The sequence below is a fragment of the Urocampus carinirostris genome, chromosome 19 (genome assembly GCF_059441175.1).
Source record: "Urocampus carinirostris isolate Australia breed hairy pipefish chromosome 19, RoL_Ucar_1.0, whole genome shotgun sequence".
NCBI lineage: Eukaryota > Metazoa > Chordata > Actinopteri > Syngnathiformes > Syngnathidae > Urocampus > Urocampus carinirostris.
In genome coordinates this window covers 21,317,215-21,336,516 of record NC_142367.1, presented here as the reverse complement: position 1 = coordinate 21,336,516, position 19,302 = coordinate 21,317,215, and the positions used below count along the sequence as shown (strand labels likewise).

General features: G+C 39.9%; 1 protein-coding gene across 1 annotated transcript in view; it reads left to right on the top strand.

Moving 5' to 3' along the window:
* The window catches only part of osbpl7 (oxysterol binding protein-like 7), a 33,385-nt gene extending 19,475 nt beyond the window's left edge, over positions 1-13,910 (top strand). The window contains exons 13-22 of the mRNA XM_088323729.1: positions 152-298; positions 367-503; positions 577-714; positions 2,777-2,840; positions 4,447-4,525; positions 4,594-4,738; positions 7,526-7,676; positions 7,754-7,880; positions 12,278-12,400; positions 12,493-13,910. Of these exons, the coding sequence (XP_088179855.1) occupies positions 152-298; positions 367-503; positions 577-714; positions 2,777-2,840; positions 4,447-4,525; positions 4,594-4,738; positions 7,526-7,676; positions 7,754-7,880; positions 12,278-12,400; positions 12,493-12,601 (1,220 nt within the window). The 3' untranslated portion in view covers positions 12,602-13,910. The remainder of the gene's footprint in view (positions 1-151; positions 299-366; positions 504-576; positions 715-2,776; positions 2,841-4,446; positions 4,526-4,593; positions 4,739-7,525; positions 7,677-7,753; positions 7,881-12,277; positions 12,401-12,492) is intronic.
* The last annotated feature ends 5,392 nt before the right edge of the window (positions 13,911-19,302 follow it).

The window sequence follows — 19,302 nt, the reverse complement described above, 5'->3', positions numbered from 1 at the left end:
GTATAAGTATGTATTTTCAAGCTTAAATATAAAAAGGTAACATGAATATTGTAATGCAAAAACGTTAATATTATGCACCGGCACACTGATTGACAAACACTGCTCTAAAAGACAACAATAAACGCCTCACGCCCTTTCCTCTTCTCAACAGTGTCCGCCACCCGAAAGTACCGCGCCAGCATTTCTCGATGTCCCGAGAGCGCCACCCCGAAGACCAGCGGGAGACGAACCAAGCTCCCTGCGCCGTGTCCGGACAACAGCCACGTGGGCCTCATGGCCATCCTCTACAATAACATCGGTACACCCAGAACCGAGACCATCTCATGAGCGTAGTGGAAAATTACCCCCCTGTCTCTGCGGTTTCAGGCAAAGACCTGGCTCGGGTGTCCATGCCAGCCGCCCTCAACGAACCCGTCAACCTTCTGCAGCGTCTGTGCGAGGAGCTGGAGTATAGCCAGTTGCTCGATACTGCCAGCGCCACGCCGGATCCCTACCAGAGGATGGTACCTGACAACCATAACAAAACCTCCAGTCCAAGAACTGGACCCCGACAACCTCTGTCCGTGTCCCTGTCAGGTCTACATCGCCGCCTTCGCCATCTCCGGCTACTCCACCGCCACTTTCCGGAGCCGTTATAAGCCTTTCAACCCGGTCCTGGGGGAGACCTACGAGTGCACGCGGGACGATCGCGGATTTCGCTTCGTCAGCGAGCAGGTCTGGTCCAAAAAATTCAGGAGAAACGTGAAAAAATGGGTCCCGTCGTGTTTTGTTTTTGGAAAGTACAAATGGGCCATGCTACATAGGAAAACGAACAAAATATCTCGGCCGTGGTTTGTTGAAATATGCGTCTAAGAAACAATTGCATCAATCAAGGTATTGAAAGATCGGATTCCGCTGCTTGGAATGGTCGTTAGTTGGGAGATGTAGTGCCCAATTTGGCCACCAGGGCGTTAGATACTCCACTGAAGCAGATGTTTATCAATTTTGTCTGTGCCTCAACACGAAACCTAGCCAAAGACCCTCTCGGAGGTCTAAATACAACTGTGTAAATTTTAACAAAAATCAGTTTAGCCGTTTCGGAGCCTATACCTTACACACAAATCAGGATTTATAAAGTAGTCTTAGGTTATATAGATAGATTTAAATGGATGTTTTATATTTATAATTTTTTTGTCTTCAATTAATCTTATTTAATTAAGCATTCATTGTATACAATTTGTGATACACTAACTGAATAAATCTTGACTTTCCATTGTCCATTTAAAACAAAATAACCTTTTATTCCTTTTCTTCTTTCCTTCCTTGCTTCTACCTTCCTTGCTTCTTTCTTTCCTTCCTTCATTGCTTCCTTGATTCCTTCCTTGCTGCCTTCCTTCCTTGTTTCTTTCCTTCCTTGCTTCTTTCCTCCCTTCCTTCATTGCTTCCTTGCTTGCTTCCTTGCTATCTTGCTTCTTTCCTTCCTTCCTTGCTTCTTTCCTTCCCTGTTTCTTTCCTTCCTTGTTTTTTTCCTTCTTTGCTTCTTTCCTTCCTTGCTTCTTTGCTTCTTTTTTCCTTCCTTGCTTCCTTTATTCCTTGCTTCTTTCCTTCCTTGTTTCTTTCCATCCTTCCTTCATTGCTTCCTTGCTTCTTTCCTTCATTGCTTCTCTGCTTCCTTGCTTCCTTACTTCCTTGCTTCTTTATTTCATTCCTTCCTTCCCCCCTTCCCTCCTTCCTTGTCTTCTTTCTCCCTTTCTTCCTTTATTCCTTGCCTTCTTCCTTCCTTACTTCTTTGCTTCCTTGCTTCTTTCCTTCCTTGCTTCTTTGATTCCTTGCTTCCTTACTTCCTTGCTTCTTTATTTCATTCCTTCCTTCCCCCTTCCCTCCTTCCTTGTCTTCTTTCTCCCTTGATTCCTTTATTCCTTGCCTTCTTCCTTCCTTACTTCTTTGCTTCCTTGCTTCTTTCCTTCCTTGCTTCTTTGATTCCTTGCTTCTTTCCTTCCTTGCTTCTCTGCTTCCTTGCTTCTTTGCTTCCTTACTTCCTTGCTTCTTTATTTCATTCCTTCCTTTACCCCCTTCCCTGTCTTCTTTCTCCCTTGCTTCCTTTATTCCTTGCCTTCTTCCTTCCTTACTTCTTTGCTTCCTTGCTTCTTTGCTTCCTTACTTCCTTGCTTCTTTATTTCATTCCTTCCTTTACCCCCTTCCTTGTCTTCTTTCTCCCTTGCTTCCTTTATTCCTTGCCTTCTTCCTTCCTTACTTCTTTGCTTCCTTGCTTCTTTCCTTCCTTGTTTCTTTCCTTCCTTGCTTCTTTCCTTCCTTCCTTTCTTCCTTCTTTGCTTCCTTCCTTCCTTCCTACTTATTCATTTATGACATTTACCTTTATATTTCGATGATACAACAGCGTTTGTGAACAAATTCGTCATTGTTTTTGTTGGAAATGTGATATTGGCGACTACTGTACTCAATGGCCAGAGTACTGGTAGAATATTTTGGTTTATCTGTATTGGGCCTGGCCATTTGTAGAAGTAATTAACTGTATTTCAGTCATTTAGATATTGATATTGAGGCTACTTAATTAAGCTTGTTTTTGTTTATATATTTTAGATAAACAAAAACCAAATAATCAATTACATCAATGAATAAACGCTGTATTCTTAGTTTAATTCGACAGTAAAAACTGGTTGAAAAAGGGTTTTATAGATTTTTTTTCTAAAAATTAATGATGTTATTTTCTACTATTATGCTAGTTTTAATCAATTCCATTTTGTTTAAACTGCTTTTGCATTGTTTTATCAACCAGGTGTGCCACCATCCACCTACCTCCGCCTGTCACGCAGAATCAGAGAACTTCTCCTTCTGGCAAGGTAATCCATCGTAATCTTGGATTTATGCCGCGTTCCAGAAAATGGGGGAGTCGGATTTAAACCCACTCGGATGGTACCGGATAGGACCTCAAAGCGTTCCAAGCGAATGTGAACTGCAAAGATGGCTGATCACGTTTGTTTTGTTTATTAAAAGACAACACAACCTGTCGTTGTGTTCAAATTAAGAACGAGTAGATTCATCGGTCCATCTATCTATTATCTGCATCGCTTATCCTCAGTAGGGTCACTGGGGTAAAGGAGCCCATCTCAGCTGTCTTCAGGCAGTGGGCAGGGGACACCCTCAACTGGTTGCCAGCCAGTCGCAGGGCACACAGAGACAGACAACTCACTCGCTCATTCTCACCTATGTACATTCTGGACATGCATGTTTTTGGAATTTGGGAGGAAACCCACACAAGCACGGGGAGAACATGCAAACTCCACACAGGAGTATTCGATCCCATGACCTCAGAACTGTGCCACTGACGCGCTAACCACTCAGCCGCAGTGCCGCGGCACAGTTCTGAGGTCATGGGATAAAATCCAGCTACTAGCTTTCCTGTGCGGAGTTTGCATGTTCTCCCCGTGCTCATGTGGGTTTCCTCCCACATTCCCAAAATGGTTAATTGGCCGGTTGAAATTGTCTGTAGGTGTGAATGAGCGAGTGAGTTTTCTGTATTAGCTGGCAACCAGTTCAGGGTATCCCCTGCCCGCTGCCCGAAGATTTCTGGGATGGACTCCAGCACCCCCGGGACCCTACTGAGGATAAGCGGTGCAGATAATGGATGGAAGGATGTATTACCATTCATTGTCTTGTGTTTCTATGGGCATTGGCATTTCATAAAGTGACGTCTGATGCAACTCCATAAAGTCAGGGTACATATCTTTTCCCCGACTTCGCGGCTAGCACCTCTCACTTTCCGTGTCAATCCAATGATATTTTCCTGTTCGGAGTATTAGGAATTTGATATTAAAATGTATCGTTTACTAAATTGTTCGAATTAGTTATCTGACTCCATTAACCAAACAACCTACATTCTCCTAACAATGCGTGCTCGTTTCTTGATGGGAAAATATGGACAAGAGACCGGCATTTCCACACAGGGGCAAATTTAATTTCTTAAATAATTTAACTAAGTGAACTCCATCGAATTAGCCGAATTAGTGTCGCTCGAGTCTCTGTCAAGCCTCCTCTCTCGATCTTCTGCCTTTCTTCTCCCGGCCCACGTTTTTTTCCCCGTAAGCTGGTGTGCCCGCTCCTCCCATGGGCGTGCCAGGAAAGCCCCCTCGCCTCGATGTCTGAAATGGTCAAAACATCCCCGAGCGTTTCTGCGTCGAGAAGTGCTGATTATCTTATCAGCCCTTTGTTCCCCGCTGTTTTCTGTAAACATCATTCTCCAACAGGTCGCAATTACCTGCCCCACAGCTCAGCCAGTGAATATCTTTCGCATTTAAATGTCATTTGTATTTGATCGTACAAAATCCTTTATAGTCAAATGTATAAAATCCTTCAGGAGGTTGGGAAAACTCCAACTTCCCACTATTCTGGAACGCAGCATTAGAAACTTCTTAAAGTCCCTTTGTTATTTTTTTCCCTCCAAACCAGACCAGAGGTGGAAAAACAAATTTTGGGGAAAGTCGTTGGAGATAGTGCCAACCGGAATGGTGAATGTCACAATTCCGAGGTGAGCCTCGAAGGGAAAATCCACGGAACTTTGACTGGTTTAGTCGACTCTCTGTTCGCAATCCTCAGGTATGGAGATCACTACGAGTGGAACAAGGTAGTCACGTGCATACACAACGTGCTGAGTCAGCAACGCTACCTGGAGCATTACGGCGAAGTCTCCATCCGCAACTTGAAGAGCAACGTGTGCACCTGCAAGATCACCTTTGTCAAGGTGAACAAAGGTTTTCACACAATATACAGACACTCCGATAAACACAAAACATATTTTGTCAAGGACACTCAAGGTCATGTAGAGGCACGATGCAGAAGCAGGGAATAATACAGTTGTTTTTATTTCAGGCAGGGTTCCTCACACGGGGAGTCGGGTTTTAGGGCAAGGGTATATAGAACACCAGGGTTGGGTAGGGTTACTTTAACTGGATTACTTTGAATAGAAAAATACTACAAGAGGATTACAACAGAAAATACTGCAAATTACACCAATAGCGATACTCCCAAAATTCTCCTATTGAAATATCACAAAATTACTACGAAAATAAAACTACAGTAACACTGTACTACAAAAATTCTTATTGGGGAATACTACAAAATACAGCACAGATATTACAAAAATATTATACGAAAAATGATACTAGATAGATAGATGGGTACTTAATTCATCCCCGTAGTAAAATTCACACTTCCAGCAGTATCCTTGTGCTGAAAAATAAAATAATAAAATAAAAGATGTAAAATACAAAAAGTAGCCAATATAACGTGTTGATATAGAGTATTTAAATAGTTCTACGGAAAATACACACTGTAATAACAATAGGGTAATATGCAAATGTGGGGGTGGGGTTTAATGTGGGCTTTTACTCTCCCGGGTGGAGTTAAAGAGCCTCATGGCATGAGCGAGAAATGATCTCCTCAGTCTGTCCGTGGAACACGACTGTGACAGCAGTCTGTCGCTGAAGCTGCTCCTCTGTCTGGAGATGATGCTGTGTAGTGGATGTGATGAATACTACAGTAATACTAAAAAAATACTATAATCATAAAACTACTGTATTAATACAAAAATACGATATACAACTTAAAATCTACTTTCGAAATACAACTAAACCACCACAGAAATACTAAAAAAAAATACCACCATGGAAATACTACATAAATTTAATTCAGAAATACTACAAAAATAGAACTATAGTAACACTACGAAAACTACAGAATTTAAATACAAATCCAACTACAGAAAAAAGGAAATGCTTAAAATATGGACCAAATATACTATTTTACTGTAATTGTTTCAAAACCAATTTGATGAAACTTTTTCAAAAGAAGTATAACATTGTCACATGTGGCCCCTGACTCTGAATAGTGGCCCACCCCTGGAGTAGAACATGGTATGAGTTTTAGTAGGTAAGCAAATGATCAGGGTTGGGATGGGTTACTATAACTGGATTACTTTCAATGACTTTCGGATTACTCCAATACCAAATATGCTAATAAAAGACAAAAGAAACTAAATATGAATAAAATGATGACTCACAACAGGTGGTAAGCTTTCTCTTCTGGCTTTGATCTCTTTGATCTCCGGCAAAACGAACATAAAACGCGACAGAAACAAATAGAAAATAAATCCAAACAGCTTGCCAACATCATTTTTGCCATTCCATGTACAGTGGAACCTCGGTTCTCGACCATAATCCGTTCCAGAACCCTGTTCGAAAAGCGATTTGTTCGAACACAGAAATCATTTTTCCCATTACAAATAATGTAAATCTTTTTAATCCGTTCCAACACCCTGAATGTTTACCTTTGTTTACTTTTAAGACACAAATAACATAAATGTAACCCAGGCTAATCGTACGTTTGCGTTAGCGTAATCTTCCGTATGAAAGATTACATTTACATACATTTAATAATAATTACAAAAAATACAAATTACTTACTAAAAATACAGAATCTATCTATCTCTCTATCTATCTCTCTATCTATCTATCTATCTATCTATCTCTCTATCTATCTATCTATCTATCTATCTATCTATCTATCTATCTATCTATCTATCTTGGTCAAACACCCAAACAAGTTAGGCATCTCGGCACCTGAGTCGGTCATGCTTTCGTCCCTCCAGATGGAACGAGACACAAGAAAGCGGCCATGTCACTCGGGTCAGGGTGACACAACACACTGTTCAACAGCAGGGCCCGACAGCTTTCACTGGTTTACCCCCACCGCATCATAGAACGCATCCAAACATCCCACTACCCTTTTACAACACCTCTCCACTCATTCCTATCACCAACAAGAGCTCTAGCTTCCACTACATTTCGACCTCTTTCCTGCAGTGCCCTCATAACACCATCCATCCACGTCAATCGCGGCCTTCCTCTTGGTCTCCTTCCATTTACTACTGCTCTGTAGATCCTCTTCAACATTCGCTCCTCATTCATCCTCTCCGTGTGTCCAAACCAACCGAGTACTCTCTTATCCACACGCTTGCTCAGTTCCACTACTACTCCAGTTCTGGCTCTCACAATTTCATTTCAATTTCATTATCCTCAAGCAGGACTAGAAAATTCTATTTAATGGGACAGTGTGTCATATTTAGTGGCTCCTAGTGGTAAAAAAAAAACAACCTTTAATTGAATCCTAGGCAAAGTAGATGAACTATCATACCAATGTTAAAAAATCATATGTCAAGATATTTGTATCTCTTTTACATAGTGGAATCCTTGCTTAGGTCGCCGCCATATTTGTCTGCTGTCTTGTTGCTTGCTGTGGCAATGGTTTTTGTTCCATGAGACAACAGTGACATCTAGTGGTCACGTATTTGACACTAGGGCTTTAAAACACATTACTTTAATACAGATATTGCAGGACGAGTTTATAATGAAGAGTAGGGATCAGACATGCTAAAGGCCCATTGAGCTTAGCATTAGCCTATTGCACCTGTTCCTTGTTGGTGTTTTTCTTTCTTTTTTTCAATTTTAAAAACAAGCTACTGTCAACACAGTCTCGCTACTGGGGATCGGAGGCCAACAAAAATGAAGTCCAGGGCACCGTTTTGGACCAGAGCGACAATGTCATCCACCGCTTTGGGGGTTTATGGCACGAAGGGATCTTCTGTGACACACTGCCTACCCCCAAATGCATCTGGAAGCCAAGTGAGGTTTTCCGGTGTAGATCTTCTATCTTAGCATGGATCCTGTCCTGATCTCAGAGTTTTTCCCCCACCCTGCAGATCCACAACCCAAGAACCACCTGATCTACTACGGCTTCTCGGCCTTCGCCATGGAACTCAACGAGCTCACGGAGGACCTCAGACCACTGCTGCCCCCTACTGACTCTCGCCTGCGCCCCGACCAGAGGTCAGAGAAATTGTGACCGAATACGGTTTGAGTACTGTTACTTTAGAGAGGGTTCCTGCGGATCCTTGAAAAGTCTTAAAAGGCAGTGAATTCATTGTTCTTAAAATAAGGCCTTGATTGGCATTCAAATGTCATAAATCCAATATTCGAAAGTCTGAGATTTACATTGCTTTTGAACAGATTTGGTAACATTTATCAATAGTCGACTTTTTATTTATTGTTTTTCATTTCTAAAATTTTGGAGAGTGCTTTGTTGTTTGACATGGGAAGTTTTCAATTTCAGCAAAATGTGATTTTTTTTTATTAATATAATCATTTGTTTAAAATTGCTTTTATTTTTTTTATTTTTGCTTTTTTTGTTCCAATTTTTTTTTTTTTTTGACTTGGTCTTAAATTCTATTTCAAAATACATTAAAAAGTCTTAAAAAAGTCTTGAATTTAACTTGCCTTAAGGTGTAGGAGCCCTTTTAGAATAGCATGACTTAAGCAATCCATGCATAAAAGTATCCAGTAAAAAAATACTCAACGATAGAATGACTGGGAAAACTGCGACTATTTTTAAAAACAAAATGAAAAACTAGTTCGGACCTCACAATACTATGACTTGACTTTGAAAAGATGATAATGTCTGGTATTGAATAACCCAAACTAGCATAAAAGACTAGCACGATGCAGAGGTGGGTAGTAACAGAGTACATTTCAAAAGCTGACCATGCGCCTTATAATACAGTGCGCCTTATTTATGGATCAATATCAATTCGCAAAGTCTTGCAACTAACTTGCAGCCGCCAACTAGATTTCCCCCCCGAACGCCAAGTAGTCTGCGGTGTATGCTGGGATTTATTTACCGGCGTTTCATTGGCTAACCAATGTGTCAATCATCATTTGAATCGATCACTATTGGCTAAAGTTATTTGGAGGTCAAGGGGCGGATACTTTTTATCATTTACAGGCTGGCATTGGCTTAAACGGCAAAACAAAGCCTGCAATTGGCCAAAAAAGATGTTATATATCTTGTTTCAGACTGAACTCGATGTTTCTGTGATAAGCGGTGCAGATAATGGATGGAATGGAGTGTCTATTTTTAAATTAAACTCAATTCCAAGTGTTTATTGTCATATGCACAGCAAAGTTGCGAGCGAAAATAGAAACTAAGGAATGGTTGGCATTTCTTGAATCCCAAGACTTTAACCTTCCGAATGATGGAACGATGCATTTGAGTGACATCGTACGGACACCGCATCCGCACGTGTTCTCGACACGTATTTGCGTCTTTGCAAGCTTTGGGAATGTTAAGGGGGTAATAAGTTGGACTGAACTAACTGACTGTTTTGTCCACGTTCCCATTGCAGCGCCTTATAATCCGGTGCGCCTTATCTATGGAAGATATAGGACCAAAAACCATTTTTTCGGGGTGCGCCCTATAACCCGGTGCGCCTTATAGTGCGGAAAATACGGTACTTGAGTAAGTTTTGGGAAATTTTATACTTCTAGGAGTATTTATAAATACACTATAACTTTTACTTGAGTAGATTTGTGAAGAAAAGCAGTACTTTTACTCCGCTACATTAGCCAACATCAAAGTCGTTACTTGGTTACTTAATAAATCCCCTCCACGTGACTAGGTGTCTGTCTGTCTGTCTCCGCTAAGGCACATTTATTTGCCAGGCTTTACCATGTTAAACCAATCAAACGTAGCGGCCTCGTCACGTGACTATATTCAACTTTAGCGGTGGCTAAAAGTTGTTTACGGATGAAACAGATCGAAAATGTCTTTTAGCAATTCTGAAAACACAGAAGAGGAGGAGCACCCCATTCAATATGCAATGTCTCCTTTGTTTGAGTTCATGGGCTAGCTTGTTGGGGCTTTAAATGTGTTACTTGCTGCTACATGTGCTTGATTTATTTATTTGGTTTACACTATTTTTATTGTATTGTTTATTAAAACACTTGAATTTACGTAGATTATTTTAATCCACTTTTAAATCAAATGTTTTTTTTTGTTTATTCAATGGACTTTGATAAGTTTTTTTTTTTTTTTTAATGAATAAATACGGCGTTGCTGCAGTTACTCAGTACTTGAGTATTTTTTCACCTTTACTCAAGAAAGTATTTGGATGACTACTCGACATCTACTTAAGTAATATTATTCGGAAGGAACAGTACTTTTACTTGAGTACATTTTTGGCTACTCTACCCACCTCTGGCAGAATGGGACTTCAATACAGTAATAGTTTGATGAAACGGGAAATTCGAAGCTCAAGCAGAAATTTAGAAGCACAAACGGGTGATTTGGAGCACAGACCTAAAGTCGGATGCATAAACAGTAATTAGGAAATAAAAAAGGAAGTTATATAGACTGACTTAACACTAATCGGGAGTCGTAAGGACCACCAGGAAGTTGGAAACTCAAACAGGAACTTCAAAACCGGCAATTGGAAGCATTAACAGAAAGTTAGAGCGTAAAAAGGAAATTTGAAACACAAACAAAAAATTAAAAACACAAACAGGAAGTCCCAAACCCAAACATGAATGGAATTAACAATGATAGAAGTGAAAAAGTAAGCACTAACAGGATGTTACAAACACAAATAGAAGGTTGAAAGCTCCCAACAGGAAGCTACAAACACTAATAGGAAGTTAGAAAAGCACCAACAGGAAGTTAAAAGCTCAAACACTGGGTTGAAACACAAACAAGAATTTACAGACAGAGAGTTGGAAACACTAACAAGACGTTGAAAGAACACAGGAAGTCCCCAAAAAAACTTCACAAGTGAAAACACACAATTAAAGGCACAAACAGGAAGTTAAAAGGCCAAACAGGAAGTTACAAACACATATCGGAAAGGTAGAAGCCCAAACACAATGTTAAAGCACAAATCGGTAGATGCAAATACAAACAGGACGTAGGAACCACGAATCGGAAGTCCCAAACACAAACAGGACATTAGCAATGTAAACAGAAAGTTACTAGCACTAACAGGAAGTTGGAAGCTCCAACAGGAAGTTCTAAACACAAATAGGAAGTTAGAAAGGACAAACAGGAGAAGAGTTAACAGTTAAAACACAAAGGCTGATACAAACGGGACGTTAGAAGCATAAACAGGAAATCATAAACAGGAAGTTAGAAAGAACAAACAGGAAGTTGGAAGCTCCAACAGGAAGTTCTAAACACAAATAGGAAGTTAGAAAGGACAAACAGGAGAAGAGTTAACAGTTAAAACACAAAGGCTGATACAAACGGGACATTAGAAGCATACACAGGAAGTCATAAACAAGAAGTTAGAAAGAACAAACAGGAAGTTGGAAGCTACAACAGGAAGTTCTAAACACAAACAGAAAGTTAGAAAGAACAAACAGGAAGTTGGAAGCTCCAACAGGAAGTTCTAAACACAATTAGGAAGTTAGAAAGGACAAACAGGAGAAGAGTTAACAGTTAAAACACAAAGGCTGATACAAACGGGACGTTAGAAGCATAAACAGGAAATCATAAACAGGAAGTTAGAAAGAACAAACAGGAAGTTGGAAGCTCCAACAGGAAGTTCTAAACACAAATAGGAAGTTAGAAAGGACAAACAGGAGAAGAGTTAACAGTTAAAACACAAAGGCTGATACAAACGGGACATTAGAAGCATACACAGGAAGTCATAAACAGGAAGTCAGAAAGAACAAACAGGAAGTTGGGAGCTCCAACAGAAAGTTCTAAACACAAATAGGAAGTTAGAAAGGACAAACAGGAGATGAGGTAACAGAACACAAAGGCTGATACAAAGGGGACGTTAGAAGCATAAACAGGAAATCATAAACAGGAAGTTAGAACGAACAAACAGGAAGTTGGAAGCTCCAACAGGAAGTTCTAAACACAATTAGGAAGTTAGAAAGGACAAACAGGAGATGAGGTAACAGAACACAAAGGCTAATACAAACGGGACGTTAGAAGCATAAACAGGACGTTAGAAAGAACAAACAAGAAGTTGGGACCTCCAACAGGAAGTTCTAAACACAAACAGGAAGTTAGAAAGGACAAACAGGAGATGAGTTAACAGTTAAAACACAAAGTCTGATACAAACAAGACGTTAGAAGCATAAACAGGAGATCATAAACAGGAAGTTAGAAAGAACAAACAGGAAGTTGGAAGCTCCAACAGGAAGTTACAAAGAACAAACAGGAAGTTGAAAGCTCCAACAGGAAGTTCTAAACACAAATAGGAAGTTAGAAAGGAAGCAAAACAGGAAGTTCTAAACACAAATAGGAAGTTAGAAAGGAAGCAAAACAGGAAGTTCTAAACACAAACAGGAAGTTAGAAAGCACAAACAGGAAGTTCCAAACAAAAACCAAACATCATAAACCAAACTAAAGTGGGATATTGACGAGAAGTTTGGTGTCTGGCGTTTAGGATGCTGGAGGAAGGCCGAGTGGAGGAAACGGACCTGAAGAAAGACCAGATCGAGGAGCTTCAGAGGGAGCGAAGGAAGGAACTCGCCAAGAAAGGAGAGGAGCACGTCCCGGCCTTCTTCAAGTCAGTTCTCCTTCCTTCCAGTATCACAAAAAACGAAAATATCCTTCGCATGATAATTCCCAACGATACGGCGAATGTCTGTATCGTTCCAGAAAAGCCAAGGACTCTTGCGGGCGGGACGTGTGGTTGAGCAACGGGACCTACTGGAAACTCCGAGAGGATCCCGGTTTCGCCACCCTGCCGTGTTTGACATTGTGGTGACCTTCAAGAAAAAAAGCAAAAGGAGGAAGAAGCACGTTTGATTCGCCGCGGAGCTGCGATGATGTGCGAGCCGTGACTGGATCATGGCGGACGATCGCTCATTTTTATAAATTTTCTCTCGGTTTATTTAGAGTTTACTTTAAAGCAGGGGTGTCAAACGGGCGGCCGGACGACACTCAGAGAAGCACAAGGGGAAAACGAACTGCAGGTTGGAATATGTCCACTTGATGTTGCCAAAGCCACAAAGACGCTGTACTCTAAATTTGTTTCTCTCTCTCTCTCTTTTTTCCTTCCTTTTTCTCTCACTCTCTGTCTCTCTCTCTCTCTTTCACACGCTGTGTCTCTTTTTCTCTTTCTGTGTCTTTTTACCTTCTTTTGATCTCTCTTACTTTTTTCCTTTTCTCTCTTTTCTCTCTGTCGCTCTTGCTTTCCCCTTCTCTCTTTCTCCCCTTCTCTCTTTCTCTTTTTCTCTCTTCTCTCTTTCTATTTTTCATTGGATTTATTTCGTTCTCTTTCTCTTTCTTTCCCCCTCTCTTACTATTTTTCTTTTTATCTCTTTTGTTTCTCACCTTGTCTCTCTCTTGCGCTCTCTTTCTCTCTCTCCCTTTCTCTCTCCTTCTCTCTTTTCTCTCTCTCTCTTGCTTTCCTCTTCACTCTTTCTCCCCTTCTCTCTTTATCTTTTTCTCTTTTCTCTCCTTCTCTCTTTCTATTTTTCATTGGATTTCTTTCCTTCTCTCTTTTTCTCTCTCTCTCACTATTTTTCTTTTTATCTCTTTTGTTTCTCACGTTGTCTCTCTCTCACACACTCTTTCTCTCTCTCTCTCTCTCTCTCTCACTCTCTTTCTCTCTCTCTCTCTCTCTCTCTTTCTCCCTCCCTCTCTCTTTTCTCTCTCTTTGTCCTTTTTTCTCTCCCTCTTTTTCTCTTATTTCCTTCTCTTTTTTTTTCTTTCTCTCTCATCGACTAGTCCGGCCCCCGAGAGAATGTTTCTTTTATCGTGTGGCCCTTGAGTCAAAATGAGTTTGACACCCCTGCTTTAAAGGGACAGTATTTCACCACCGGATGGTTACTTTTTTTTTTGTTATCCAAAAAAAGATCGGATCTCTAGTGGACATTTTGGCAGTTTTGTCCTTAAAGGGACAGTGTGCATTCTAACGTATACTTTATTTGAGTGATCCAAAAAAATCTCCTATCTTTAGTTGAAATCCTAGCAATTTTGTCTTTGGCCACTAGATGTCACTGTATTGTGTCACGTGACGGGAAACAAGTGCTACGAAACACAATGAAGAATAAAGACAACAGAAACTCAAAGTGACTTTTCATTGAGAGGGACAGGGTCTAATATTTGACCACTAGATGTCCCTGTATTGTGTCCTGAAACAGTAGACGAGTGCTGAAAAGCGAAGCAGATACAAACTACACTTAAGGTGACTTCAAAACACAATTTTCCTTCTTTAGTCGTTTTAGGTTTTCGGGTACCCTTAGCAGCAAGATGGCTGACAACCATGGCAGCTCCCCCAAGGTGAGCCTCATGTTAATATAATACTAATTCAATTCTTTTGGTCCCTTTCGGGATATTCATTATTACAATATATACCCTGAGTGATTTACAGTAAGTGCTGTTGCAGTAGAGCGTGCGCCAAATGACCGATTCACAGTACCTGTTATTCCCTGAGATCTGGCTTTCTCAGGCTGTAAACGTAAAAATTAATAAATACAAATTTCTCAACTCAAGAGTATTGTAGTTTATATATAGTTTATATAATATATGATGTATTATATAATGTATTTTGACTTATTATCCAAATCAATATTGTTTTCTACCACTAGGGGTCACTAAAGAGAATACGACGTCACCAGCAGATGGGCGTGTCGGCTTCGTCCAATCAGAGAACAAATAATTAGTGCTGTCGTTGAAGAGTGGCCTTGAGAGGACAAACGTGAAATTCGAGTCATTTTAAAACCATATTTGTATTTAAAGGGACAGTGTGTAATATTTAACCACCAGATGTCTCTGGATTGTGTCGTGCAACAGAAAACGAGTGCTGAAGAAGCGAAGGAGATACAAACTACGGACACTCAAGGTGACTAAAATGCGCTAGTATACTTCTCTTTTTGGAGGCCAGCCTTTTTGAGGTTTCTGGGGACCCGTAGAAGCAAGATGGCCGATAATTTTCACGTGTTCCTCATGTTAAGTATAGTGAGTACCCATTTCTCAACCTAGGAGTATTTGAAAAATGGACTTTTATATGATAGTTCATGTATTTTTGATGGAAGTTATTTTTTTTCACCACTAGGAGGCGCTAAATATTAGACGATGTCCCTTTAATTTGTGAAAATAGACTGGACGAAACTATCTTTTTGTGTTTGGGCCACGTGGTGGAAAGACTCCCTGGGGGGCTGGACTCGTAGATCAGAGACAAAGAAAGGGGAAAACAGAAAGAAACAGAAAGAGAGAGATACATAGAAAGGAAGTGGGAAGAAAAAGAGTAAATGTGAAAGAGAGAAAACGAGAAAGAAAAAGGAAGAAAAAGAAAGAAGATATTGAGGAAACGAGAAGAAAAACAAGAAAGAGGAATAGGGAGAACGACAGAGAAATGGAAAAAGAGAGAGAGCAAAAGAGAGAAAAAGAGTAGGAAAGAGAGAAGAGGAAAAAATGCGAGAAGAGAAGAAAAAGAGACGAAGAGAGACAGGGGAAAACAGAGAGATACAGAGAAAGAGAGTGACACAAAGAAAGTAAGTGGGAAGGAAAAGAGTAAACCGTGAAAGAGTGAAAACGAGAAAGAAAAAGAAAGAAGAGATATTGAGAAGAAGAAACGAGAAATAGGAAAAGGGAGAGAGACAGAGAAATCGAAAAAGAGCTAGAGGAAAAGAGAGATAAAGAGTTGGAAAGAGAGAAGAGGAAAAAATGCGAGAAGAGAAGAAAAAGAGGCAAAGATAGATGGGGGAAAACAGAGAGAAACAGAGAAACAGAGAGATACAAAGAAAGGAAGTGTGAAGAAAAAGAGTAAACCGTGAAAGAGTGAAAACGAGAAAGAAAAAGGAAGAAAAAGAAAGAAGAGATATTGAGAAGAAGAAACGAGAAATAGGAAAAGGGAGAGAGACAGAGAAATCAAAAAAGAGCTAGAGGAAAAGAGAGAAAGAGTAGGAAAGAGAGAAGAGGAAAAAATGCAAGAAGAGAAGAAAAAGAGGCAAAGAGAAACAGAGAAAGAGAGAGATACAAAGAAAGGAAGTGGAAAGAAAAAGAGTAAACCGTGAAAGAAAGAAAACAAGAAAGAAAAAGGAAGAAAAAGAAAGAAGAGAAATTGAGAAAAAGAAACGAAAAATAGGAAAAAGGAGAGAGACAGAGAAATTAAAAAAGAGCTTGAGGAAAAGGGAGATAAAGTTTAGGAAAGAAAGAAGAGGAAAAAATGCGAGAAGAGAAGAAAAAGAGGCAAAGAGAGACAGGGGAAAACAGAGAAACAGAAAGAGAGAGATACAAAGAAAGGAAGTGGAAAGAAAAAGAGTAAACCGTGAAAGAAAGAAAACGAGAAAGAAAAAGGAAGAAAAAGAAAAAATATTGAGAAAACGAGAAGAAAAAACGAGAAAGAGGAATAGGGAGAACGACAGAAAATTGGAAAAAGAGAGAGAGAGCAAAAGAGAGATAAAGAGAAGAAAAAAGGCAAATAGAGTAAAGGATTTTATACAATTTACTATAAAGGATTTTATACGATTGAATACAAGTTACATTTATTAAGTGCAATGAAGATTTTCACTGAGTGGGCTTCACGTCACGCTGTTCCAAATTCGGAATGTTTTGGCTTGGGAATTTTGATAACAGGACTCTGACGAAGGACGTCAGGCATTGTTTTGATAAACGCTCTGCTGTTATGAGTTTTTCAGACATCGGGGCGAGGGGGTGGACCCCACGTGGGGGCTTTCATTGGCACGCCCATGGGAGGAGCCGGCACACCAGCTTGCGGGGAAAAAAAAAGATCGAGAGAGGAGGCTTGACAGAGACTCGAGCGACACTAACTCGGCTAATTTGGCCATTTTTCCATCAAGAAATGAGCGTGCATTGTTAGGAGAATGTAGGCTGTGTTTAGATAATGGAGTCCGATAACTCATTCGAACAATTTGGTAAACGATTCATTTTTAATAATTAATTCCTCACAAGAAGAAAGATAGAGAAAAATAAAGACAGGGAGAGACGGAATGGAAAAGGGACAAAAGGAGGCAAGGAAAGGGAGAAAAGAGAGAGATAGGGAAAGAGAAAGAGAGAGAGAAAAAAGAGAAAAAGTAGTTTGCAGTAAGGTCTGTGCAGCTCTTTGAGACTCCTTATCGTTAAAGGGCCAAACCAATAAACATGACTATTTCATTTTATAGCAACGCTAATTCTAAATTAACCCCCAGTCAGATTACATTGTTAAAACACGATTGGATTAAAAGAAATCACTTACCTTTGACCTTTGTGTGAAAAAAAATGTCACTTTGAAGCTTTATTCGAATAGAAAAAAATAACAACAGTACAACAATACTTCATTGCGGCACCTCGAATAAATAGCTCGGACTTTTCCGACATCTCAGATCCATTATTGCTAAAAGTCACGTTTCTATTACGTGCAATGGGAAATACGCCCCCCCCCCCCTCTTTCTGAAAAAAAAAAAAGTAGTAAAACACAGAAAAATAAGGAAATGATGCCGTATTATATTCTGTGGCGTCTCTGCGGCCATTTCCCACTTCCTGTTCACGATAGCGAAGTGTCTGTCTCCAGGTGTGTAACCGACCCCTTTTTCGTTTTGGAACCACAGAAGAAGAAAGGGGGCTGCATCCGGCAGTCGTGGTCTTTCCAACGGGCCTCAAACGCAGCGTGAGAAAAAGCGAAATGAACCGGTCCTTGAAAGCCACCTTCCCTCCACCGACTCTACCTATAATACGGTAACCGTTCGTCTCGGGTTTTTTCGGAGTTTTCATACTCGATCCGATTTATTCTTTGTGCTTTTGTTTATTCGAGTTTGAGTTTCGCACGAATTCCGCCATGATTGTCTGGTCGCAAATATAAAAAGATACAATATTACAGTATTACAGGAAAAAAATCCAGTTTTTCGAACTAAAAGGAGAATGTATCCTCTATTCTCAGTATCCGTCTTAAAATGTCTACCAGTACACACTTTGATTTGACAAAAAGTACCAAAAATTCAGCAGAAACTCCTCAATTCACTTCGGCATCCCGCAAAAAAAGAGATTCATCTGGTTCGATAATTCATACCTGTCAACCTGTACGTTTTTGCCGTCAAGTCAAACGAGTTCGCCGCGGTAGCCTCTATCTCGGTATCGTTTTTTTTCCGTTGCAAACGAAGCGACAGTTTGATGCTACTGTGCGCATGCGTCTGCCGCCTGGGGATTTCCCATCATGCATCATTCAACATCGGATCCCCTGTGGTAGTTGTGTAGTGAAAGGAAGTCCGTCTCTTTTTAGAGAACCGGCTTTTTCGGCTCAACTCATTAGAGAGAGCCGGCTCTCGAACGGCTGATGGATTTAAACTGTAAATAAGTTATTCTACTGTTGCATACTGTGTATATTCTCGCTTAGTGTGCCATTCTCGCCGAGTTCAATAGTAGTAATATTGTTGATACGATAACATGTTGTTGTAAGTTAAAACAAGTGTTGACACGATAAGATGTTGTTGTGAAAACAGATCTCAAACTGTTTTTTTTGTCACTCCCCCTCCCTTTAGCAGAAGAAACATGTAAATTAGGGCGTTCCTAGTACAATAAAAAGGACGAAATAGACTTTTTCAGAGTGTCTAGTAGACTGTAATAGGCAGTCTATGGTCAGTTCTCCTTGCAAGTAAGTCATACTTACGTCTCTGTGTCTTCTTTGAGTGCAGGTTTTTATTACAAGTGTTGGGGTTAACCTAACAACGGCTCACTTGCTTTGATGCATTATATTACGAATGATTATGTTGTATCAAGAAGTTAAGAAAAAAGGAAGTTTAAAAGGAGAAAATGAAAAAAGACAGGTTTGTGGTGAAATAAATTCATAATTTGAATAAGAAAATGTATTATTTTACTTAAATATATTTGCATGTATTTTTTTCCTTCTACAGTGAACGTCCAAGCGACTTCATTTTTGAACTCTTATAATAAACCTCATTCATGTCGAGCGACTCAGTGTCTCACAAGAAAATGTTCATTAACAATATATAATATAACGAAACACATGTACATGATAACATGTTAAACTACATAAATAAACACGTTTGAAGAAAAAAATATGGTGTAAGATTATTTTGTATTTAATAAAGGAAAATACGACAGTTTGTGAGCCCTGGAGATTGACAGGTATGATAATTATAACTATTAATTATCATACTGTAAATGCTGTTATAATTTAGCTCGTTTCTAAATAATTAATTCATTTTGTGCATAATGTTAGATTATTATTATTGGGCGGCTGTAGCTCAGGAGGTAGAGCGATCGTTTTAGGATTAAGGGATCCCAGTTCGAATCCCGACTTGTCCGTGTTACATGCCGAAGTGTCCTTGGGTAAGACACTGAAACCCCAATACCCCCAATAAGCAGGTTAGCGCCTTATATGGCTGCACAGATCACGGCCGCTATTGGGAAATGTGAGGCACAATGTAAAGCGCTTTGGGAAGTCATTGACTTGAAAAGCGCTATATAAATGCAGATCATTTCATTTCATTTCATTTCATTATT